At 33.0% G+C, this 27,112-nt stretch overlaps 1 protein-coding gene across 4 annotated transcripts in view; it reads left to right on the top strand.

The window, feature by feature from the left end:
* Positions 1–25,346, top strand: part of LRRC28 (leucine rich repeat containing 28) — a 158,717-nt gene extending 133,371 nt beyond the window's left edge. For all 4 annotated transcript variants that reach the window (XM_074295039.1, XM_074295040.1, XM_074295041.1 and 1 more), the window contains 3 exons: positions 12,290–12,465; positions 13,989–14,148; positions 25,016–25,346. In XM_074295039.1, coding sequence (XP_074151140.1) covers positions 12,290–12,465; positions 13,989–14,148; positions 25,016–25,088 — 409 coding nt within the window. In that variant the 3' untranslated portion in view covers positions 25,089–25,346. The remainder of the gene's footprint in view (positions 1–12,289; positions 12,466–13,988; positions 14,149–25,015) is intronic.
* Positions 25,347–27,112: the final 1,766 nt, after the last annotated feature.

Genomic DNA, 27,112 nt, shown 5'->3' with positions numbered 1-27,112 from the left:
GCAGAGTTAAGACACAATCTAGTTCTGACATCTAATTCATTTTTCTTCTGTTATACCACAGCAGTTTACACGACAACATAAATATATTACTAACAGAAAACATAAAAATTTCATAGAAGAAAATAACTAATTGTGTAAATATACTAGGCACCTACATCCTCTTTAATGCACTAAATAATGATTACAGGATCATAGACTTAGAGGTCGAAGGGACCTTCAAGGTCATCAAATTTAACTTTTATTTTACAGGAATTAAACTTAGGCAGTAGCATGCTAGTAAGTGCTTGGCAACTACCTCTGGAAATGGATTCAGGAGACATGTTTTAGTTTAATTTGTATTGTTCACATTTTCCCAATTACTTTTTAAAGTCTGGACAATTAAGAAAACAACTGATTTATTGTCATTGCTACTTTCCAATGTGTAAAAATTTAATGGTCAATTCTCACAAGCCATTATGAACTGGCTAAATCTAAATCTTCTTGATTCCCACTCTCTTATCCAGCTAGCCAATAAGAATATCTTTAAATAAATCTTTGAATACAATAATTGATGAAAGGAGGGAGATAAAGGATGGTGGGGCACAAAGGGTGAGACTATAGGAGTAGAATGTTTCCTGATTTACCTAAGGTTATGGCAGGGTTTCAGAGGGACTATGAACTGTATGGGGGGAAAAGCATTAAATCTTTATTTTCACTAAAATCTAACTAAAATTTGACATTTCCTTTAGTTATGAATATAAGCAACAAAACATTATTCTGAAAGGGGATCCAAAACATTATCAGACTTCCAAAGAGATCCATGGCAAACAAAAAGATTAAATACTCCAGGACTAGACAATTTATTATATTCCCTTCTAGTTCTATGATTCTGTGGTACTATCCATGTACTCTCTTGTAAAATTTGCTTTATTTTATATCATGCTTTTTAGTAATAAAGTACTTTTAAATATAAATGATTTCTGTTTTAAATAATTTTTCAATAAATGTTCCACATTCACTCCCAACAGTAATATTAGTAGCAGCTCTATCCCCATTGAAGTAGTGAATTAAAATGCTTTTTTTAGTAGCCAGATGATGCATGATATTTTTACAATTTTTCTTTGGCATTTGGTTCAGAACCTGAGTTTTAATTCAGAGACCATTGCATAGCAGAAATTTATATTGAAATATATGAGGTGTTTCAAAGCATAAATATTCCTTAGGATTTATTTTTATTTTTAAATTAATTTGTTTCTCCCACTGAAGGAAAACAACAAAAAATAAAGCCCCTAGTTGAATAATACAGGAAAACAAATTCCCACCTTGGGCGGGTCTGAAAATTTATATCTTCTTCTGCATTTTAAGCTTCTCTTTGCATCTGTCAAGAGGTAAATGGCATGTTTCATCTTCATTCCTTTGGACTTGTGACAGTCAGAATTTTGAAATCTTTAACCATCTACTCTCTCTTTCCCCTTCTCCCCTCTTCTCCTAATTTCTCTCTCTCTCTCTCTCTCTCTCTCTCTCTCTCTCTCTCTCTCTCTCTCTCTCTCTAACCAATTGGCCCTTTCCCCCCTCTTTTCCCATATTATGTTTGTTTCTTTTCTTATAGTTCTTTACATATATATGTGTGTATACACATATATATGTATATATCCCTCTTTAGGATAAAAATTCTAAAAAAATTCTTCTTAAATTAATAACTCATATATCATATATGTATATATATTTTGATCTCATATCTGATGCAGCTCACAACTCAACTCCTCCTTCTCATCCTCTATGTCATCTGTCCCTTCAGCAAGTTTTTCATTTTGCTTAAAGACTGAAATTGACTAAAATAATGTCTTCCCTTTTACTTAAGTATTTTTACATTAGTTCATTTGGTTCTATTATCGATGTCAGACATTAAAATTAAGTAGTCAACCATGAGATAATGCTACTGTTTTCCTCTTTGTCATTTTTTTTTCAATTTAAGAGATAATGAGAGTCAGTCAGGTATAGTGAATAGAAAGTTTAGTCTAGGAGATAAAAAGACCTGGGTTCAGGACCAGCTTTTTGACACACTGTGGAACAAAAATTATGTAGCATTTCAGTGTCCTAGACAACTATGTAAGACTAGCAGTTAAGAAAAGTTGTTGAGCTACATTTATAGAAGGAGTTTCCAATTCCAATGAAATCCAGATCTTGTCCTTTTCTCTCTCCCTAAAAGGGAACTTTAGGGGTAACATGTCTCTCTTAACTTCCTCCTGCCATATCACCCAGAACATCCCAGAATCCATCCCAGATAGCCAGACTGGGAACCACTTGGGGAGCATCCTTCTCTTGGTCTTCCTTCTTTTTTTCCTTTGGCTTATGTTGTCCCACAGTTCATCCCGAATAGCTGGTTTCTGGGAAGACGCATCAGCACATGGACATACTGTCCTTTTGCTTTTTTTCCGGGAAGAAGTACCATAAGTCATCTGAGTTCCTTGATTTAATATGGGTGACCTGGAAATTATCAGATCTATTCAGGTGAGATAGAGGATCACTAAGCTTTACTATCTGCACTGCCATTGTGTCATAAGGTTCTCAGGGCTTCATTATGTTCCCCAAATCTATGTTTTATTGGATACTTTCTCCATTATTTTCTGACCTACTTACCACAGAGCCCTCAGAATTTCTAAAACTTTCTATTCTGCAGCTGAACTTTTTGTCTAATGTGTGTCTTCCACAAGAGTGAGAGTGTCAAACAAACTGTCTTGCTTTTTTTTCTAGTTTTCCCCTATGTTTAGCACAGTGGTTGGTACAGAATATGTGTTTAATACATGTTTTTTTTTAATCATTTGTGAAAGATCATATCTTCTCTCTGATTTCCGAAACAATTGTAGCTAAATCTTGATTCTTTAGAAAGTATTGATACTTTTTAAATTATCTAAGCTCTTTGCTTCTCCTTTTTAAAACTATTTTAAAATTATTTCTTTTTTTGGACAGGAAAATCTAATTTTATTTATATGATCAGTAAATTGAACTTTTTAAAAGTTTTTTTTAATTAATTTTTATAATTATAATATTTTTTGACAGTACATATGCATAGGTAATTTTTTTTTACAACATTATCCCTTGTACTCCCTTCTGTTCCGAATTTTTCTCCTCCTTCCCTCTACCCCCTACCTTAGATGGCAGGCATTCCCATACATATTAAATATTTTATAGTATATCCTAAGTACAATATATATGTACAGAACCAAATTTTGTGGTTGTTGTTGTTGCAAAGGAAGAATTGTATTCGGAAACTAAAAATAATCTGGGGAAAAAAACAAACAAACAAACAAAAAATGCTCACAGTTTACACTCATTTCCCAGTGTTCCTTTCTGCTAAGAAGATGGTGTCTACTATATCCCTGAGAATTTAGACAAGCTTAGGCACATTAAGTTAGAAAAAGCTTCACAAAATACTTAAACTTTTGGAGTAGCAAGAAAGGGTTGTGTCTTAAAAGGATAAAAAAAAAAGTAAAGTGAAAAATTACAACATTCAAAAAAGGATCAACACATCAGCCTTTAAATGTAGTAGACCTCTGGTACAATAAAATGCTTATCAAAAAGTTAATATAAATGTATTAAACAGAAAGGGGAAGTTTTAGGAATTTAACCAGGGACAAGTATGCTAACTACCAGTCTACCAAAGCCTTAGATTCTGACAAGTTAGGACAGCCAGTGTTTATGCTGAGTATGTTGTACCTCTAAGCTATGTTTATTTCTATAAAGATACTGTTGTCAGGGAAGACCAAAGAAAAATGTATCCAACCAAATAACTTGGATTAATGTAAAGAAGTATCAAGCCCTGCTTTTGGTCTATGATTATATTGGAGTGAAGGGAAAAAAAAACCACCACAGTATTTTAACATTTTCAGCCTCTTAAAATGATTAAAAAGTTTCCTTAACTACATTAACACAAAGAAGTACTAAGGAAAATGACTTTATCACTTAGTTATCAAGAATAATTAGTTGCAATAATTGCCAGGTGGCTCATTTGGGGAAAGGGGGAGTTAACCTAGCTTTGCTGAACCCAGGAATCTTAGCCCATAAGAAATTCTGTTTCACTCTGTGATGCAGTGCACACCTTTATCCAGGTTGCCATCTGTGTTGCTCTGGTATCATGTCCTAGATATGTTTTACCTCAACACACTAAAATTCCTAGTCATCTCTTTGAATATTTCACTTTTTATCACTTCTACCTATCACACTCTTTCAAGACTCATTGCACATTCCATCTTTTCCATAAACTTTTGTCTCTGCTTTAGATCACTTAGATTCCCTACAGCATTATAATTTATACTAGACAATTTGGTCTTGTATGGTTTGCTCATTTCATGTGTTTTACTTTGATTTCCCAACTAGATATTAAGGTCCGAACAGGCAGACATCATGTTACATATTTAGGTTGAGTACAGTATATATCTATAAATCAGTTTTTAGCCCAGTAGATTTCCTTGCATGGCCAAATAAAAAATGAAGTAGTAAAATACTGGGATACCAGCAAAAATGTCTATGTTGCAGCTTAGTCAACTAGACTTAGATTCCATAGGGAACATAAAATGAACTAAATATTTAAGAGTTACAAGTACTTTGTTGTTGATTTAATAAAATGGGTATTTTAGGGGAAAAATGATCTGTCAGAAGGAAACAAATGCTTTCAAATTTTCTGAGAAAATGGCAAAGACCAATAGAGTTTTTTGGGGAAAATGTGTACTGTATTACATATACCTAATATATCATTGGAGCCATTGAAAAACAGAAAACAAAATTAGGGAACATGGCTCACAAAAGTATGTATTGTGGCTAACATGGGCACCATTTTGATTTAAAACATTACAGTTTTAGGAATAAAAGATTATTAAATAGGCATATGATAAAAGAAAATAATCAAAAGGCAAGGAGGCAGCTCTAATGTAGATCCAAAAACAGGAAAGAATATGTGGAACAGATGGCGTTTCCAAAATCCTTCAGTCCTAATGGTAGCAATAAACAGATCTATGTTTGACTGAGGCCAAAATCATTTCTGTTAACTATTATTTAATCTGAACAGCAATATACTCCTGTTTCCTTGAATTTTTCCAATGAAAATGATTCTGTTTTTCCAATTTATTTTACATTTAGGTTTTATGAGGGAAGGAAAACATACTTTCATATCTCTGAAGGCTATATTTATAACAAAAATCCAGAAAAGCAAGAAGCTTAAAAAAGAAAAAAAACCAAGTGTCTGATGAAATAAGAAAGCATCTCCAAAGCAATGTACAAAAACCTGTGAGAAACCAGAGACCTTAAGAACACATTTATGAGAAAGAAAGAAGTACCAATGAGAACAGATTCAGAGGGCAATTAATATATAAGATTCACCTATTTCCTTCTCTAAATTCATAAGAAGGGATGGAGGAGTACTTTGAATTCATTTTATATATAGTCATATATGTACATGCTATATCCTCTATTAGCATGTAAATTCTTTGAGAATACTGTTTTACTTTTAACATTTTATTCATAGCACTTAGCACAGTGGCTTGTATATAACAAGCTTTTAATAAATGTGTGTTAATTCTTAATAGCAGAATCCTATTGAGGTTCCATAAACTGGAATGTTTGGGCAATTTATCAATATTGCTAGGAATACATCAAACATTCTCAAAAACATGTGATACGTATAGCTTTGTCTTTTTTGTAAATAAATATTGGTATCTTTTATTTTTACAAAAATTAAATTTCCTGAAGTATGCTTCCCCTTCACTCCTTCTACAGAAGAACTCCTTACGTTTTCTTTTTAAGAAAAAGGAAAAAAAATCAATAAAACAAATCAACATTGAAAAAATGAACAACATATGCAATATCCCACACTTTTGCAAGCAAGCAATGAGAATTTATTAAGCACCCTACTACATGCTAAGTTCTATGATAAGTGCTGTCGATACAAAGAAGGCTGGGGGGAGTCCTGCTCTCATGGAGGTCATCTTTTAAGAGAGACAAAATGCAAACAGCTATATGCAAACAAGATCTTCATGTGGAAAGCATTATGATTAAGGAGAGCTAGGAAATGGTTCTTACAGAGATGAGACTTTAGCTGAGACTTAAAGAAAGAATAGACAAATGGGAGTTCCAGGAAGTAAGAATGCATCATAGAGCAGTGGTCTTCAAACTTTTTAAATAGGGGGCCAGTTCACTGTCCCTCAGACTGTTGGAGGGCTGGACTATAGTAAAAACAAAAACTCCCACTCTGTCTCTGCCTTTCAGCCCATTTGCCGTAACCTGGCGGTCTGCATCTGGCCCACGGGCCATAGTTTGAGAACCCCTAGTAATGTGTTTCATGTGTGAAGAATATGGGAGTTAAAAGAGAAAATGAGGAGTCAGGGATGACACTTTGTGAGCCTAGATAAATGGAAAGAAGGCAGTACTCTTGTTGGACAAAAAGGGAGTTTTTAAGTGAGAAGAATTTGGAAGGAAAGATAATGAGTTCAGTTTAGAACATGTTGAGTTTGAGATGTTCATTAATGAGATAGATATACAAGCCTGAAAGTTTGGGCTGGATAAACAGATCTGAGAATCAACTACAAAGAGATAATTGAACACATAGGAAATAATTTCTATCATCAAATAGAAAGCAAAGAGGGAGAAGAAGGCTCAGATCCTTGTGGGCCACCTATATTTTGGGGCATGACTTAGAGAAAGCCCCAGCAAAGGAGCCTTAGGAATCAGACAAGTAGGAAGAGAACTAAGAAAGAGCAATGTCACAAACCCAAGAAATAGAGTATTAAAAAGAGGATGATTTACAGTATCATAGGCTGCAGAGAGACCAAGAAGGATGAGAACTGAGAAAACACCATTAGATTTTTTTTAGTTAAGAACGCATTGGTAACTTTGGAAAGAAAAGTTCAATTGAAAGAGCAGACAGAAATCAGATTAATGAAAGTTGAGAGTAAGAAGGTAGGAAGTAGAAATACCTCTTGTGGATGGGTCTTCTTAAATAATTTACCCAAGAAAAGGAAGAGAAGACATTAAGGATGATAATTATTGTGGATGGGTGAATCAAATGAAGGGGTTGGGGTTTTTTTTTGTTTGTTTGTTTGTTTTTTGAGAATGGAAGAGACTTGGGTTTATTTGTAAGAAGTAGAGAAGCAAACAGTATATAGGGAGATTAGTGAGAAAGATATTACAGAAGGCTTTTAGATAAGATTGGAGGAAGTGAGATAACTTATGTATGCAGAGAGATTTGTCAACTCTCCTACCACAACTAGTGAATTAGGAATGATGATTGAAAGTATAATTGATGCTGAGAAGGTTGGCCAGGTAAATTGTGTCATCAGGAAGGAGTCAGATCTCAGGGAGATTAAAAAAAAAAAATGCAAGTGAGAAAGGAAAAGACTTGACTGAAAGAAGTATTCTTAACTGTAGCAGAGGCATTCCTGAGAATATAGTAGAAAGTATGGGAAGATTGGAGTGGGAAGTGAAGTCATATAGTAGAGCTGGAAAATGGGAATTAGGGAGCAGACAGAGAGATATAGAGAACAGGATTTATATAAGAATAGCCATAGAATAATAGAATAATAGAATAAAATAATAATAGAGAATATAATGAACTCGGGGTGGGGAATACTGATCACTGAGAAATGAGTTTCTGTTTTTTATCATATGGAGTTAGATGCTGGGCCTTCTCCTGTGTTGATATCCTAAGTTGAATTTTCCCAAGGCATTAGGCAATGGTTATTGTTTATCCTTCATTCATGAAGCAAACTATGATCAGGGATGTGATGCTATTATATACAAGTAATTTAAGTGAGTGAGAGAATGAGAGAATGATAATATATGTGTGTATATATATTTGACAAGGTAAAAAAGGCCATTCTCTGCCACATTTCTTGTCTACCTTTGATCACTTGATTGGGCTTTGCCTCACTCAATCTTAGATTAGGTTATGCTATATATAGTTGGATAGGAGGAGAAACATACCACCCAGGGACAAGGTAACTATTATGGAATTGTGGGAGACCTAAAAGGCAAGGAATTGCAGTGGAATGAATGGCTCTGACAGAAACCTTCTAGCTTCTAGGCAAGGATTGTGAAGGGTTTAGAAACCACTGAGAAGAGAGAAACTGTAAATAGTCTTCTCAAGGAGTTTAACTAAGAACAGAAAGAGCCATAATTCAGGACACCGCCAACAGTGATAGTTGGATTAAATAAAGTTGGGTTTCCCCCCAAGGATTGAGAAGACATGACCATGTTGTTAAGCAGAAAATAGGGAGAGATTGAACATTAGAAAGAAATTAGGTATATGATGGAGATGAAAAGAAATTGGATCATTGTAAATGTTTGTATATGTAGAGTGGTTTGCATTGGAGAGAGAGGGGGGGGAGGGAAGGAGAGAGGGGGGGGAGGGAAGGGAGAGAGAGAGAGAGAGAGAGAGAGAGAGAGAGAGAGAGAGAGAGAGAGAGAGAGAGAGAGAGAGAGAGAGAGAGAGAGAGAGAGAGAAGGAGAGAGAGATTTTTTTTTCATGTAAGACAGAGGTAAGGAGATTAGTGGAGGGGATGGCATCTGAGTGATGTGTGATAAGGAAAGGAAAAGAAGGTCTCAGTTAATGACCTCAATTTTCTCAATGAAATGTGAGGCAAAGTTCTTAGCAAAAAGCATTGGGGAAGAGGAAGCCATAGAGAATTTGGGGAAGTTTTGTGAAGTTTGAAAAAGTATGAGGCAATGTCCTTAGCAGCAACAGTAGTTCAGGAAGCCCATCACTTTTCACCTAGACTTATTTCAGTAACTTTCTAATTCCTCTCCTTGCCTAAAATCTTTTCTCACTCCAATCTAATCTCTACTCAGCTACCAACTTGAGTTTTATTGAGCACAAATCTTCCCTCTCTTTCCCACTTATTAAACTCCAATGGTTTCTTTATACCTCCAGGATCAAATATAAAATCATCTATTACTAATTTAAAGCTTTTCATAACTCAATCTCTTCCTACTTTTTCAGTCTTCCTATATTTTAGTCTTTACGCATCAATAATGTTGACATGCTAGCTTACTTGCTTTTCTTGGCACAAGTTACTCTGTCTCCCTTTTCTATGCCTTTATCCTAGCTGTCCTACATTCCTAGGCTCTTCTTCCTCATTTTGGCTACTTAATTTCCCTAGTTTTCTTCAAGGCTAAGCTCAAAGTTCATCATCTACATGAAGCCCTTCCTAGTACTCCCAGCTGCTAAATCTTTCCCTTTTCAGTTTACTTTGCATCTACTTTCTATAAATGTTTTATAAACCTATTGGTGTCTATGTTGTGTCCCCCATTAGATTAGAAGCTTGCCACCAGAAACTGTTTTTGCTTCTCTACCTGTTAACACACTGCTGCTTGACATGTAGTAAGTATATAATAAATGCTTGCTGCCCAACAGATTGACTGACAAATTGGTAGAAGAAAAGTGAGCTGACTGGATTACTTTCAAGAAAGGACCTCAATGGCTGGTATTTTATCCTGCCAGGTAATCTTCAGAATCTTCCTAAAACAATTCAAATGGAAGCGATTCAGTTTCCTGGCATAGCACTGGGAGATTTCAAAGGAATACAACAATGAGGTCAACACAGCAGCTCTAGACCTTCAATTTGGTGGTCAATCTAATACCTCTCCTCTCCCACACTTTTCTTCAGAACCAGCTACTTTCAAAAAAATTATGTAAGCTTTAAAATATAACCAACAAGGAACTTTAAATGACAGGAGTAAAAAGGTATTATGAAGGAGATATTTGCTTAGAAAAGAAGATGGGCTGTTCAGAGGACAAAAACAAGAGATGATATAAGTGAACACTCAATGTGCCACTGCTGCCCTTGTTCAATTAGGAGAACATAAGAACAATCTCCAGTGTGTTAGGTGGACACCGGATGGCAAGTTTTTGATATAGTATGAGTGAAACCTACAAGATGGGCAATCATGGATAGGTCAAAATTCTGCATAATTAGAAACCAGTGAGTTTATCTACCTTCTAACACTGAATATTAAATGAGAGAATATATAGAAAGCATTTCGTAACCTTTAAAGCAGTATGTAAATGTTAACTATTATTCAAAATACTTTGATAGGTTGCAGTTTTGACTAAGTACAAATCCAGAAGTTGGGCTTCTAGTATGCCTCCCATATTACTTATACATATGCTCTTCTTTTGAAATAGTGATTAGCATAAGCATTATTTCAAGATATTCTCAATTGTAATGTGTTGTAAAAGTATTTACATTTTTATTGGTTGCCAGCTATACTGCTAATACTACTGTAGTTTGTGTTCTCTACCCATTTTTTTAAGAAAATGCTAAATTTTTGCTAGAAGTTAATGGAAATATTATTTTTTCATCTAAGTTCACAGATCCTCTGAAGTCTACCCATCCCTCCCTGCCTTGGGGCTCCATAGAGCTCAAGTAAAATTTCTTGATCTGTCTAAAAAATTCTGAAGATTCAACTAAAACTTAATTGAAACAATGGTTTCAGCAAAATTTCAGGGGAAAAATCATGAATTATCAGCATTTAAATATATATTACCAACTGTATATTATCACAAAACCCAGCAATAACAGAAAAATCAAAGTCACAACAGAATGTATAAAATACTTGAGCATCTACTAAGACACATAGATATACAATATGGATATTACTTCAAAACACTTAGCAAAAATAAATATAGATCTAAAGAATTGGTTAAATATTGATTGCTGTTATTATGTCATAATAACATACTTCTTTCCTAAATGAATTGCTCTTCTACCTAATTGGTCTTCCTAGTGCCTGGTACATAAAGGGTACTTAATAATGCTTATTGATAATTTGATTGCTTCCAATAGACAATGTTTTATCTGTTCCTAGTAGACTATAAACTTGAGTCTGGAGATCACATATTATGCATCTTTATATACCCCAAAATGTTTATTAGAATAGTATCTTTCAAATGGTCAGTACTCAAAAACTTGTCAGATTAAATGAGTGGCAAAGATAAGCTCTACTTAATAGTGGGATGACTTCTCTAGTCTGTCAGATTTTTCCTATAGAAAATTCCTAAAATGTAATTTATGTAGGATTGTTGTATTGTATTGTTGGTCTCTGGACCAACTTTCTCATGAAGAACTAAAATCTAATCTTTAAAAGGGTTGTATGAGATTACACTCTAGTAGGTTCATATCTGGGCCTGTGGCCCAAGTCTTCTGAATAACAATCCAATATGTTCTTTCTTCCATTGCCCACTTCTGGCTAAGGGAAGCTTTTATCTAATTTTGTGTTCTGTAAAGAACCAAGATATTATTAGCACATAATATTTGTCTAAAGAAGAAGAACATGAAAATGTAAATGAAAACAATATTAAAAGACATCTGAACTTAGATTGCATGTAATGACCAGTCTTGGTCCTGGAGAAGAAATGATGAAACCTTTCCTAATACAGAGGCAGGAGACTGCAGGTATAAAATTATGCATATGCTGTCAGACTTAGCCACATTTTCCTTTACTGTTTTTTCTTGTTACAAGGGAACATTCTGGAAGACCTAAAGCATATCAGTAAAAAACTTATAAGTGTAATAAATAAAAGATGTCAACTAAACTTTAAAAAATGAAAACGGTTGTGGTATTTTGTCCATTCTAATAATCTTAGACAAATAACAACAATAATAAAATTAGGTATTAGCTTTCCAATTAAAGAACACTAACCCATGGTGCCATGACTAAATTAGGGTCAACAAGGGATAGAAATTATTTTTATTTATTTTATTTATATATTTATTTTATATTTTATTTATTTTATTAACTTACAAAATTACTTTTTGTAAAGGATTCACTGAAAGTCAGTGGAGATATCTAGTGCTATTTAAAGTCACTTTTTTTGTAAATTCATTCATAGTAAGTCAAGATCCTGGAAGCTTTGATTTTATTCATTTTTACTCCTCTGTTTTTCTTTTTCATCATCATTATTTTAGTTGGGGAGCAGTGTATTAAAAAGAAAACAATTGAACAAATAAAAGCAAAATGTAGATCCTCTTAAGCTTAGTGGTCCAAAACAGAATCTAATATTTGTATACAACTGTTACTGAAAATATCCAGATATTTTATAAAATTGATGTTTACTTAATCAAACATCTGATAAATTTATATTTTCATTTTCAGATCTTTTATTAAGAAAATCAGGTTAGCATCTGATCATTTTGAAAAATTAACCACTCAAAGCAAAGCTCATTAATTTTAAATATATATATATATTTGTTTATTGAATTTTATTGACATTTTAAAAAATTAGTGCTAACAGTTTTGTGAATGTCTTATTTCTCTGCAGCTGTGGCTCTCCCATTCAAGTTTCAGAGGTGAAGCTGCTTTCATTCTCATCAGGGCAATTAACTGTTTTCCTCCCAGCGGAAGTTAAGTCTATAGGGACAGAAACTGATCATGTCCTGCCTTTGCAAGAATTAGCCATGAGAAGTCTGTATAACACCTACTACAAGTTAATAAAAGGTATATTGGATTTTTTAAAATGTTCTTATATGAGGGAAAAAAAGTTTTTGTTTCAATTACTATTTTAATGCACAATGTAGGAAAAAAGTTTGTCTTCTGATGATCCTTTCAACTCTAATTGCAGACACAGATAGCAGTCCTATAAATGTCATCTCATAAAAATTTGACTAGCAAAGGAAATTGGAAACATTTGTATTTACTTCCCAGGAAAAGATTTGGGTTGTCCATTGACTTAAATGGAAAAAGAATAATTTTCAGTTGGAAAATAAATTGAAAAGAGCATATTTGTTAAGACAAAATTGAATACTTCTTCCAACAGTGCTTGCTCCTAGCTGCAAAGTGGAAGTCTTGGTATTCATAAAGAAAAATTATTAAGAGCCATTGGCTGTTTCAGAACAGTATGACAACTGAGATGTTTTAGTTCTTCCCCAATTGAAAATCATTGTTGAAAACTGGCCTGTGGCTTTTCTAGTTTTAAAGCATGCACATGAGATACACCTGTTCAACTGTAGGAATTCATGCTTTGGAAAATATTTGTCAGTGTTTGGATTTTATAGTATTTGTGGGAAAGATACCCAGGATTCCTTCAGATAACAACAGGGAGGAAAATAGTTCAAAAGCAGGTCTTTTGAAACTACTAATTTGCTTTTATAGTATAAAAAAGATTATGGCACATACATTCATAGTTCATTGACTAATACAATATAGATCTAAATTGTTTTTAAAACGTAAAATGATTTAACTATGATGAAATTACAGTTTGCTAAGTGATTCTTATGGAATCCTTATCCATAGAGAAAATATGAAGAAAATATCTAAGGATTTAATGGTTTTTGGTTTGGTTTTTTTTTAAACAAATCCACATATGTTTTAGATTTTATTTGATAATAGTGATCCATTTAAAATTTTCATTTTTTGTAAAATTTCATCAGCCTTTAGGTGCATCTTTTAAAATCCATTTCATAAAACCCAAATCAACATTACAAGTACCATCTTTAATTAATGACAACTTGTGGGAAAATTTGAGGATAGTCTGACTGAAAAAATTTTTGCTTTCTTTATAATATTCCAATCTTTTCTATTAAAAATAAATATAATGCGGGTTCATTTTTTAAATTTGTATTAAGTATACAATAGCCTTAGAGAACTTGATAAATCATTGTTCAATACCATCATTTTTTCTCTCCTTTTTTTTCTGACTCTTTTAGAAATCTTCAGTACTTTCTCCTGATGAATTCATGTCTAGAAATGCTTCTGTTTGTTTTTATTATTTCTGGTTGCTCTAATAAGTGTGGTTTGTGTTTTTAATCTTTCTGTTAAAAATATAGAAATAACTTCCTTTTCCAAATAATGCCACTTTTAAAATCTAAAATAAAAACATCAGTAGCAGACAACAAAAAGGGTAAACATTTTACCTTTAACTTGAACATATTTGATTCTTAAGAAAAGCATGATTTCAAAAAACTGATTTTGATTTAAATTGTTCTTTTATTTTACTTATATGGTTTTATCTTATCTTACAGATTTGAACTTCCTATCTCCAATCTCATTACCCAAAAGTCTCCTGGAACTGCTACACTGCCCTCTGGGACATTGTCACCGTTGTAGTGAGCCAATGTTTACTATTGTCTACCCAAAGCTTTTTCCCCTGAGAGAGACACCAATGGCAGGGCTGCACCAGGGGTAATTATACTAAAAAGTACATTGAGATTTCAACCTTATACAGGAGGCAAATAAAAGGAAAAATTTATGTAGAATAAAAGAATGTTCTTTAACTTATCCTTAAAACTCCACACTATCCTAAGTAAAATGTGGACATTTTTAATATTTGCTCGAATAGTATTATTAGCTCATTTTTCTGTAATATACTGAAAATTTTTCAGTATATTGATATTTAAACTAGATTATTCTTTATGTTTTTTTCTTACTCATCTTTCATGTTCATAATAGCCTCTAGGCAGTAAGTGATGCCAAGAAAAAAAAATAAGTTATATAAGATAGCTAACCCAGCCCTTTGGGGTGGTAGATATTACTAACCAATGAATATGTGGATCATTAGATAATCCACACCCTGGAATTTAGGGGGGGGGGCTAAAAGGTGTTGGTTTTTTTGTTTTCCATTTTACCTCTTTATCCCTTCATTAAGTAACTTGAAATTTGATGTATGTTCACTGAAGAAAAGTGCAGAGATTTTAAAAAATAAAATATTTTATTAACAATAATAATTTTAATATGAAAATTTTTACATATTTTTTAAATTACATGCAAAAAAGTTTAACTTTCAGTTTTTAAATTTTGAGTTGCAAATTCTTTCTCTCCCTACCTTCCCTTCCTCTTGCCCAAGATGGCAAGTTAGGTATAGATTATATATATGCAGTCAAGATGTGATAATTTTTTAAACTTTCTTTTCTTTTTCTTTTTCTCTTCTCTTCTTTTCTTTTCTTTTTTTTTTTTTTTGGCTGAGGCATTTGGGGTTAAATGACTTGCCCAGGGTCACACAGCTAGGAAGTGTTAAATGTCTGAGGTCAAATTTGAACTCAGGTCCTCATGACTTCAGGGCTGGTGCTCTATCCACTATGCCACCTACCTGTCCCTTTAACTTTCATTAATGTGATACCTTAAGCTTATGAATTTTATGGATTTATAATACTTAATTAACTGCTTTCATACTTCTAGAAAACTTGAATTTAAATTGTCTCATTTCAAAACTTTTATGATCATCATTTTAATGTAATTCAAATATTTATAAGCATCTATGATCTCATTAATGTGGATATTTATTCCATATATATACATGTTGTCACCCACCCATACATTTCTTGATTGTTCTTGCATTAGCCTAGGCTATGTTTTTAGATATAGCATATAACTGAAAATTGCTTTATTAAGGAAGTCTACAGACATCACCATGTGAATTTTTTTGTTTAATTAGCTTAAAGTGCATGTACATTTATATCTTTCTTATATTTAGTTCAAATATTTGTCAAATACGTACATTCTAAAATGGAACATAATGGGATCACATCATACTCACAATTAATTTATTATATGTTCATGGGAAAAAAAGAGAGAAATAAATAATATGGATAATTCAATCCATGAATCATCAAGCATTGATTAAGCATTTGTTGTGTGTCAGACACTGTGCTGGGCACTGAGGATACAAAGAAAAGTAAAACAGACCTTGTCCCTGCTGGAGAAACCACAGCTACATAAATATGTATATTTAGACATAATATATAAAAGATCATTTGAAGGGAGTCCAGACATGGGATGAAGGGAGAGGTACAGCTTGGGTAAAGTCACAAAGACAAGAGAGTGTTGTGTATTTGGAACGGAAAAGTCAGTTTGCCCAGACCATAGAGTATAGGAATAGGAGTAATTTATAATCAGAGTGGAGCCAGCTTGTGAAGGGATTTAATGCCAAAAGAGAGGAATTTGTATTTGATTCTAGAGGAAATTGGGAGCTACTGGAGTATTTTGAGCAGAGAACCTTTGTTTGGGGACTAACACCTTGTCAGTATGCTAGACAGATGGTAGAGGGCAAACACTTGAAACAGGAGGACCAGTAAGGAAGCTACTGAAATAAGAACTGATGAGGACCTAAACTAGGCTAGCTGCTGTGCTAAGAGAGAGAAAAGGAATTGGACATGAGTTGCCCTGTAAGTAGAATTTATAAGATTTGGAACTAATTGAATATGTAAGATGAAGGAGAACTGGGAGTTAAAGATGTCTTCAAGGTTGAATATCTGAATGACTGAAAAACTGGTGGTGTCCTGAACAAAAGTAGAGAGATTTGGAAGAGGGAGGCTATGAGCAGGATCTAGGCAAATATAATGAGTTCTTTTATCGACATGGGGAGTTTGAAGTACTTATCAAATGTCTATTTCAAACTGTCCAGTTGGGAAGTGCTTAACCTACTATGTGCCAGGTATAGTGCTAAGTGTTTCACAAACATTATTTCATTTGATCCTCAAAATAGCCTTGAGAAGTAGGTACTATTATTATACCCATTTATGATTTAAGAAACTGAGGCAGATAGAGGTTAAATGATTGCTCCAATGTCACATAGCTAGGTATGTTTCTGAACCTGGTGAGTATACCAGGAATAAAAGAGGACAGAATGAGGGATGATTTGGGGGAAAATATTATGAAGGGGGTTGCTTTATAAGTAATTAGTTTATATATTCTTAGTAAAGCATTAGGCGAATGTCTTTGCTGAGGGTTTAGTAACAGTTTGAGAAGTCCCTGAATGTATAAATGCCATATGCTTTCTAGCTCTCCTAGTAGTCATCTACCTCCCCACCAGTGGAAATTTTGTTATTCTGAATTCCCTACTCACCCCTATAAGCAGCTCTCAGCTTCAGGCAGGGAAAGGGAAGAAAGGAGAAAAGAGGTGATAATAGCACTTAAAGGGTGGGTACAGGTACCTCATCTAGCTTCAATTTTCAGTCCATCCCCTTAGGGCCCAGCTTCTTAAAATGTGGTTTACAACTTCATATGGGATCTCATAACTGAATGTGGAGCCACAGAATTATGATTAATAATGTATGCCTGTTTTATAGACCTATATACTTGGGCCAAATAAAAATTTCTTGAACAAAAAGTACAAAAAGTTTAAGAAGTCCTGCCATAGGGAAATCCTTATCCTAGTGAAATGTGCTTCCAAGCTATATCTTAGAGGATGTTGGAGACTGATATATACTGTGCATAATTTGACCTTTTTATAATAATTGTCATCATTTTTATATTAATTAGCATGCTATATTATGATGATATCTTTATCAGGGACTATATTATCTCCAAGGTCTTTTCTCAGATTAAAAGTCAATTCTATGAACTATAGGGGCATTCTAAAGTTGTTTTTCCTAACCAAAATTTAGTCACAGCATATTGTTTTAAAATTCTTAGAATAATCTTAATGTCTCTACCTAGGTATTTCTTGTCATTTTTTCTTGATGTCAGTATGCTATTTTATAGGTGTTCTTCCCTGTTCCTTTCTAATTTGCACTTAATCTGACTGTGGTCTAGGAAGCCACATGACCAAGTTTGATATAATTGTGTGTAAAGCAGTGTGATTAGCTCCACCTAACTGGAAACTATAAGTAAAATGTATAAACTATATGACCTCTATCCTTCCAAATCAGGATCATGAGCTGTATTTTTAATTGCTAAGGTTTCTAGATAATGAAGTTCCAGATAAAAAAGAAATTAATATAAGTATTGATCAGAAAATATCGTGCAATATTTCCATAGGCACTAACAAGATACTTCTTTATTAAAAATGTTTCAATTATGCTATAGTTTGTTATGAAAAAGATACAATCTCAGTTCATGAGAATGATTAGGAAATATGTGAATGGTGTTTATTATCCTGCTCCTTTCAACTTGTTTTTTTTTTTTAAGATCTTGCCTTTATCAGAAGTTAGCACATTAGAGCTGTGGTGATCCTTTCTTATTAATATGAAATTGGAATTATGAAATACAAATAGTTATTCAAATAAATAATAATCAAGGTAGTCCAGGAGAAGCTAGATAGAAAAAAATTACTACTTATTTTTAAAATGGATTTTCCAAAGTACTTTTCCCATAGTAATCAATTTTTTAAAAGGGAGAGACCTCTAGTATGAAATCACGTTTCTGTTCTTTATGGTGAGATAGTTGAGGAAAAACCCAACATTCTTTCGTTCTGCAAAAGTCAATCACATTTACTTATCTGTCTACTAAGGTGAAAAATACATTCTCCTAAAACCAGTAAGCAGTTGAATCCTGGAAGGTCAGGTGCAGTTTTTTTGTAATCTAAGATTATAGATTTAATAGTAATAATCCAGCAAAAATAACCATTTGCTACATAGCACTTAAAATGGTGACATTTTAATGAATTCCACCAGCATTGCCCATTTTGTAGCAGGAAAGCTGTAGGTGTCAAGGTGCAAAGTAACTTGCCTAAGGCCACATGATGAGTTAATGGCTAGGATAGGATTTAAAATTGAGAGTTTGTGGCTTTCATCTCAGTCCACTAGCCATGTTTCTTCCCATGTTGCCATGGAGATTGTAATAAAAGAATTCACTACAATTTCTAACATGGTCATTTAGAGTACTTTCTTTTGTAATTAAAAACCAAATGCTTGTCTTTAAATCTATAATGTCTTACTGCTGAAAATAAAATCAATTGTATTGCTATGTCATATGCTATAAGAGATTTTGATAAGATTCATTTTTAAAATCACTATCATTTGTGTTGTATATCATAGAATAATACATTAGATCACCCAATATCTAAATAAATGTTGAAAGCTGGCATTTAAGGTTCCTCCACACATCCCCAAAAAGACATTATTTCAAAATACTAAATTGTAGAAAATTGTTGACTGATTAAATTTAACAGAAAGATCTATGAAGCAAAAATAATAATAATAATAATCACATATATAAACACTTGTCACTATCTTAGCTGACCAAACATCATTTAATGTCCACAGCAGAGGATAACAATTAGCTACTTAATGCATTTAACTATTTTGGACTCCATTCCTGAAACCAATGTTCATTTGTTTCCAAGTAAAGAACTTGTAATTTGAAACTCCCAAATGAAAATGAATTTGGTATTTTGTGTGTTTTAATTATACAAGTCTTATTTCACAATAGAAGACTAAGTTAAACAAGCTCACCTTCTGTGAGCTAGCACTTTTGACTGAGGCAAAGGGTGTTAAATAAATATCGTTAAGACTAAGCATATACTCAACCCTAATTTTGAAGCCATTTATTTGATTTTGAATTTAGCCATTTCATATACTTCCAAGTGTCTACAAATATAAACATAGTATTTAAATGCCCAAAATGATAGTGACATGAGCTGATTATTTAATTGAGGTTTATTTGCAGTCAAATAGTCCAGTATAATGATGTTCTTGCATAATTTATAATGATTTATCTATAGAACTTTGTTGTTGTGTTTACACTGCTTATCTATTTTTAGGGACAAAAAAATTATAAATAGAAAATTTTACAAGACATACATCTTCAGGTAAATCAACTATGATGTTGAAAAGTAAGAGAACTCATTAAAAATATAAACAAAAAGTTGTCACTAATAATTTTATTTAAATGGTATAAACATAGAAAAACAAAATATTTTCCCCAAACTAAAAACAGGTAGAAGGATACATAAGTGTTCTTAAATAGTGTTTTTAAAGCACTTTATGCTTTATTTTTACCTATACTTATTTTCCCAAATACATTACTCTTCATTTCTAGTGAATGAACTTACTCACAAACACATACATGTGTGTATCACTTGTAATTAAGTCTCAGATTCTCATAAGTCATTTATATCACTTTGTCTATAACATAAATTTGACTTTTCAAGAAATTGTTGCTTTTTAAAAAGAAAATTATTACCTGAGTTTGCTATATTACCTACATACTGTTTTGCAGCTAATTAAATCAAATTGAATCATAAATGTTCTTTCTTTGCTTGTTTGAATATATGTATATATAGATGTACATTAACCAGGAATAATATCTTTTTTGTTTTTAATTACTCAATGTGTTTGCAAAAATCCACATTTCTTATTTTCACGAAATCTAGTCTGTGCCAATCACATTCAGTTAATAATGGTTCTAGAAAATGTTCTTAAATTTGTATGGAGTTGAAGTGCTTTTTCCCCTCCTTGTCCCACCACTATTGTTAAGATAGTTATGTATAATCCACAAATTTTATGAGATTTGCTTCACACTATTTTTGTTTCCCTGTATTCTTTATGACAGGATTTATTTTTTTTTAAACACACATGTCACATGTCACACAGCTGCCATAATGCTTATAGAGTTATCCAGGGCTTTCCCATCAAAACTATTCTTTTCAGTAACTGAACAATGGGTGCCCTTGTAGCAGTATATATTGTTATAAGATCAAGAGTAACAAAATAATCTAAAGATCCTACTTGAAAGAAAAATCTACAAAGTTTGGGGGCTTATTAGTACAAAAATAGAACCATAACAATTTTCTGAAAAGGATGATTATCCTATGAACACTGGGCTTTTAGTGAAAGAAAATCCTACCTCTTTTTATATTTGGATTCTTTTGCTTAGAGATTCTCTTTTTTAAAAAAATCAAGGGTAGAGGTGTGAAATGTGTCCCTTCTGTGAAATGATTTACAATTTGCATAATTATCTTAGAAGAAAGAAAAGAAGGTTTAGCTAGCTGAATCCCAAAAATGTAGTTGGCATTTCAGACCAATTTGTTTGAGATTTATTTCATTCGTATATGATTTGATATAAACTTATCCTTATAAATTAATCCAAGAATAGTAAATGTGGGGACTTTGTTACTTATAATTAATGACCTAATGTAGAATAATTCTGAAGTCGTGACAGCCTATACAAAGTACTAAAAAACAAGTTTATGTAATAATACCAAAGTCTTGTTATTACTGGTTAAAGCCATTTCAAATAGCAATGTTAAAAGAAGAAAAATAGAATTCATTCTATTTGTTTCACTCAAGCAGATATATAATCTTTCCAAAGATACTTTGCTGAATCTCGTGCTGAGTCTCTGCAGTAGATACTTTTCTGATTATAAGCAATGTGAGTTTATGAAATAAAAACAAGTTCCAAAGCCTAAATTTGGTCAGAAGCCAAAAAATCTACATAAATGTTATTTTGGAAATGCTTTCTTAGGAAAGCTGTATGACTTGTAAAGAAAGCAGTGTTCAACTTGTTCTTCGTTAGACATTCTGATTATCAGAGTTTCAGCTTAAGCAGATTGTATATGGATTGTAGATCTTTTTTCAAATTGGTCCTATTATTTTTTATTATCTAAGTCTGAAGTTTTGGTTAAATTTTATTGTGAGAATAGCTTGGTTGTGTTTATTAGTTATAATGACATTTTTGAAGTATGCAATAAAACTTAAAACCCTCGATTAATTTGAAATTAAAGTAAATTGGTGACTAACTGAAAATACTTCTAGTAGGGTCTGCCTAATATATAGAAGAGTTGAGTCTGTTTCCTTGCTTGAATTGGTACTTCACTTCCATTAATGTAGCCTAAAATATAAGGGTACATTTTAAATGTAAAAAAGATGAGAAATAAGACTATTATTAGGAATTTGTTTAAAAAAGAAAGAAAGAAAGAAAATTCTTAAATATTTTCTGTATTTCTTATGGTCTGTTCATATTAATCTCCATTTCTCATATGTAAATCACTGTTATAATTCTTAGTATTAATTCATTTTTCTACCCTAGGAAGTAAACCATAATGAACATAATTTAATCTGTATTGATTGAGGATTTGAGTTTTCATTGATAACTTAAAGTCATAGGAGCAAATTAGACTATTAGAGAAAAGACTATAGAGAGAAAAGAGAAGAGAGCCAAGAATGAAGAATGAAGTCTTGGAAATAAGCAGATGGGGGGGCCATCAATCAGGCAAGAAAGGAAAAGAACCATGAGAAATAGTCAACAAATCCAAGGCAAGAAAAAAGATTAATGAGAGTGAAGGGTTGTTTTTTATTTTGTTTGTAATAAGATAGGACATAACTTTTAAAGTTAACTAATAAAAGGTCAATCTCTCAGGCCCCTACTAGAGCCTAATTTTATTTTAGATACAGATCTAAAAAAGCTTAATTATCTTGTTTTCCCACCAACAACAGATTGAAGCAGCATATTGAAGAATATTAGCAGTAGAAGGATTTTAGGGGCCTCTAGTCTATTGATCAGCAAAGTGTGGCCTGTGAGCCCAATTCAGGCCAAGACCTGTTTTTATGACTGGCAAGCCAAAAATAGTTATTTAGTTCTTTTACTGCATAAAGACAGGCAGTAGACCAGATTCAGCCTATGGGCTATAATTGTCTTCTGCTCTAGGCTATCAAATCATTGTACAAAAATTAAAATGTAATATTTACAACTATTATTATGTACCTACTAAGTTCACGGCACAGTGTAAGATGCTTAGCATGCAAAATCAAAATATTCTACCCTCTAGAAACTTGAATTCTTAAAAAAAATTTTAGAAGAAAAAGAAACTAGCATTCTGTTGTACAGATATACAGTTTTAAAAGATAAATATATTTATGAAATAATGATGGAGCTTAAAGAGCATACTAGATAAAAGATGATTGCAATGTATGAAGTAGTTAAAGATACTTTTAGTTCAGAGGATAAGGGAAAGCTGCAAAAAGGGTTAGAGCTATTTCCTTCAGATTTTAAAATGTGCCCTTATAATCTTAGGCTATATTAATAGAAATGAAGTACCAGTTCAAGCAAGGAAATAGACTCAACTGTTCTATACATTAATCAGACCCTACTAGAAATATTTTCAGTTAGTCACCAAGTATTTCTTAAGTACTATGCTAAACTTTATGGAAACAAACAACCAACCAAAAAAAGGTAAAAACAAACCTCCTGACTTCAAGGAATTCATATTCTAATGGAAGAAACAACAAGAAAACTTTATATATACAAGCTATAGATAATGAAAATGAAAAGTAATCTCAGAGAGGAGGAAGGGGGATGTGAAAAGCCTCTCTAGAAAGTTGAATTTGAGCTGTCTTAAATTAGCTAGATCAGAATAGTGAGGAGAGAAGGCTTTGTAGCCTTGGGGGACAGCTCAGCAAAAGGCAGGGAGTTGGGAGATGGAGTGCCATATGAGAGGCCTAGCAAGAAGACCTGTATCAATGAAGAATGGAGTCTAGGGAGGTGAGTAAAGGGTAAGAAGATTGAAAAGGAAGGAAGGGTCCATATTGAGAAAGGCTTTAAAAATCAAACAGAGGATTTTATATCTAAACTTGGATGTTATAGGGAGCCATTGGAATGTATTAAGGAGGTAATGACTTGGTCAGACCTGTGCTTTTGGAATATCATTTTAGCAACTAAATGGAAGATGGACTAGAATTAGAAGAGATTTGAAGCAGGGAAATCAACTAGCAGGTTTTTTAAATAGCCCAGACAGTAGGTTGATGATAGGGTGTGTTTAGAGAGAAGGGGCTATATGCAAGAGATGTTGTTAAAGTATAAATGAAAACACTTAATAATATACTAGGATATATGGGATGACTATAAGTGAGGGGTCAAGAATAACATCATGGGTAAGCCTGAGTGACTGAAAGAATGGTGGTACCTAGACAGGAATAAGTAAATTAGAAAGATTGGGGGGAGGGGGGGATTTCTGGTCTTGACTGTGCATCATCTAATAGGCATTAGGCTGATCCAAAGTCCTGGGCATGAATTAAGGAGAATATTAACAAACTAGAAGACAACTAGGAGTAGTTTTCTGGAAAACGTGTTATAAGAAACAGATGACAAAATTGAAGAAATATGGAAGAGGGAATAGACTTAATCACTAAAACTAGTACCAATGGATGAAAGAAAGAAAGATTTTGACTGGTATAAGAAAAACTTTCCAACAGTTAGAACTGTCCAACAATGAAATGAGCATTATTATAGAAACAAGTTTACCTGTCACTGAGAACCTTCAAGAAATTGTATGTTTAATTCTCAAATGCTGTATAAGAGATTCATGCCTTTTATGAAAAGCTGAGGCAGATGATTTGTTAGGTCCCTTTCTGTTGTTCAAAAGAATCTGTGATTCATTCCTTTTAAATGTTACGGGACCTCTAAAGTTGATTTAAAAAATATCAAGCATTATAAAGTTTAAAAATACTTTATTCAAACATAATTTAGAAAATACCTGTCATGTGAATTCAATTCAACAAGCATTTTTAAGCATATATCTCTTTGTGCAGAGCATTTTAGTGGTCCTAGATAATTTGAGGTCAGAGATAGCACTAATATCTAAAAGTGTTCTAAACCCTCAGTCTTTTAATTTTTTTTAATGTTGACAGCTGTATTTCAATTAAATTGATTTCCTTCATAATTGTAAGTTTTCATTTTGTGCATTTACAAACATTATTCTGAGATGGAGGTCCCTATGTTCCACAAGGGAAGTTAAAAACACGAAAAGTTAAAAAACTCCTTATCTAGAAAAATAAGGCTCAGCCTTAAAGGAAAAATTTAGGGAGGGAGAATACAAGTTAAAATGCTACATTATACACATTAACCTCACTGCTGCTTTTTCTATTGTATCTCAAAATGGCATTATTCTTCAAAAGAAGTCTGTCATGTGATAAAGCCTTCAATTCTTGTCTTTCTTTTATTTTTCCCTCTGAGGCAATTGGGGTTAAGAGACTTGCCCAGGGTCACATAGCTAGGAAGTGTTAAGTGTCTAGGACCAAATTTGAACTCAGGTCCTCCTGACTTCAGGGCTGGTGGTCTATCTAACTAGCCACCCCTCTAATTCCTTTCAAAGGAAGTTAGAATATACAAAAGAGACTGACCATCTCTGAACTGTTAACTACTCATCAAAAAATTACTAATAACGACAACAAAAAAATCCTCAACTAACTGCTGTTGTTTTATGGGGGAAATGCATTTTTTCTTTAAATGCCTCACCTTATATTTTAACAATGAACAAAAATGTTTGTAATGTGAGAAAACTAATTTATTCTATCATCAATTTACACATTTTCTCTTTTCTGTTTTTTTCTTTCAGGAGGACAACTGTGAGTTTTGTAGCTTACTGCTGCTCCACCCAGTGTCTTCAGACTTTTGACCTACTGAGTTGATAAACACTAAAAACTACTCAGGAGTATTGCCAGCTTAAAGCTGTATTAGACTGCATATCCCATTGGATACTGGAATACTGTTTATGTGCCAAAGCAGCAGAAGTGCCCAGTCAGGAACACTAATAGGCACTTAAATCTTACCCTATCAAATTTGGATGAACTGCAGAAATCTTTTGGAAATGTAATGATCGAGCTTTAGAGGTAGAATGCATTCAACCCTCCCCCAAGTTGGAATATAATCCAAAAAAATTTAAGGAGCTTTGGTCTCCAGTGTTTTTCTTTTTATGTGAGTGTGTCTTTTATGTAAGCTATTTAAGTTTGATGCGTCTCCCTGAATGTAATTTAAAGCAAGTTCCAGTTCCCTGAAGAACTGCAATTTGATAATATAATGAAATTAACATTTAAACACACATACTTCCAGTGATATGCCTGATCTTCTCTTCTCTATGTTTCCCCAGAGAAAAACTGCCATGATTCCCTCAAATAGTAACTTTGTCAGTGTCCCTCAGCTCTTTCTTATCACATTTTAAAGAATCTCTCTGCCTCATTAAGAAATGGGTTTGTGGTGAGGCCTACACAAATAGCCTGCTTCTCAGGTTAGGCTCCTCTGAAAGCTCACCAAGGAACCAATCATTTAGACTGTAGAAAGTCATGACTTTGTTTTTAATTGTGCAAGTTTATTAATAAGAGCCTTAAGCTTGCCTTTTTTTGTGGTAGAAGTTCTTGGTAGAGAAAATGCTGATAATAAATGTATGTTTTAATGTTAGAAAACAGTTTATTTGCATATAAAATATTCTTAGAATACTGGATGAGCTTCCTAGAGAGTTTTGAGGAATCTTTGAGTCTTAAAAGCATTAGATCCCACAATCTCTAGATTTAAACTTTTTAATGAACTGTGAAAGGAAAAGATGGCCATACAAATAACATGGCATTCAATGATCTTTTTTTGTGTGGTTCATGGTTAAATTTGATCAGTTTGGCTTGTTTTTGTTACATGGGAGTAACAGGCTTCAACCTATATATAACTTTTTCTAATAATTTAAAACTAAAAATATGTGCAGTATGATTTTCTATATTGTCCTATAGAATATATTTTAATATATTTTAAATGTTTACACATATCTGTGTTTTTAAAACACCACAGGGAAAGTACAAAGATCTGCAATTTGATATTGCAGAAAGATTATTAACTGGTAACCCTTGAGAATATATCTTGGCTACAGGAAAAGTCCTCTTATACCACACATCTCTGTTCTTCTTTGGAAAGTGTGGTGGCATTTTAAAACTGTCTTTGCTGCCAGATGTGCATTTTGATTACTGTAAAAAGTATTTTATTCTGCAGTTTTCAAAAGGCATAAATGGAAGGTCAGATTTTAAGTACTAACTATAGGTACTTACATTTGAATGGCCATCTTCATTTTCAAAGTATCTAGGAGCTTTAGATTTTATTTGGTTTATGAAATTTTATTAATTGCCCTATATTTGAAATGCTAGGCTTTAACAGTGCTGAAATCCTACACAGTTACTGACAAATGTGTGATCTTTTCACAATAACACCACCTGCTCTTCAGAAAGCACTTTGGAATGGTGAAGGCAAAAAGAAGCCTGACATGTGTGTTCCAACTTTATTTGCACTATTCTTACTTTCCTTTTCCTTTTCATAACTTGGTCTTTTCAGGTTTGGTATTTCAAAAGCATAGAGTAGAGTAGATCTGAAGATCAGTACTGAAACTAAGGCAGGTGCCCTGGACACTTCTTCAGGAACAATTGAGACTGTGGATGTAACCTGTTACATGTACATATGTTAGTGGGTGAAAAATATGGCGTGATACTTCACAAATGTGATTCAGGCTTTGGTGGCTGGTGCCATGTGTCTAAGTGACTATAGATATATTGCAGCATAATATTTTTTTTCACAACCATATGTCAGGAGCTAAGTAGCTTTGAAGTAGAGATTTGTGTCTATGAAATATGCTATCCTGATATTCAAAATCAAGTTAAATTTAAAGATCCATTATTAACAT

Source organism: Sminthopsis crassicaudata, chromosome 2 (assembly GCF_048593235.1).
Source record: "Sminthopsis crassicaudata isolate SCR6 chromosome 2, ASM4859323v1, whole genome shotgun sequence".
NCBI lineage: Eukaryota > Metazoa > Chordata > Mammalia > Dasyuromorphia > Dasyuridae > Sminthopsis > Sminthopsis crassicaudata.
Note: the sequence above shows the minus strand (reverse complement) of the source record. Positions and strands in the feature narration are given on the sequence as shown.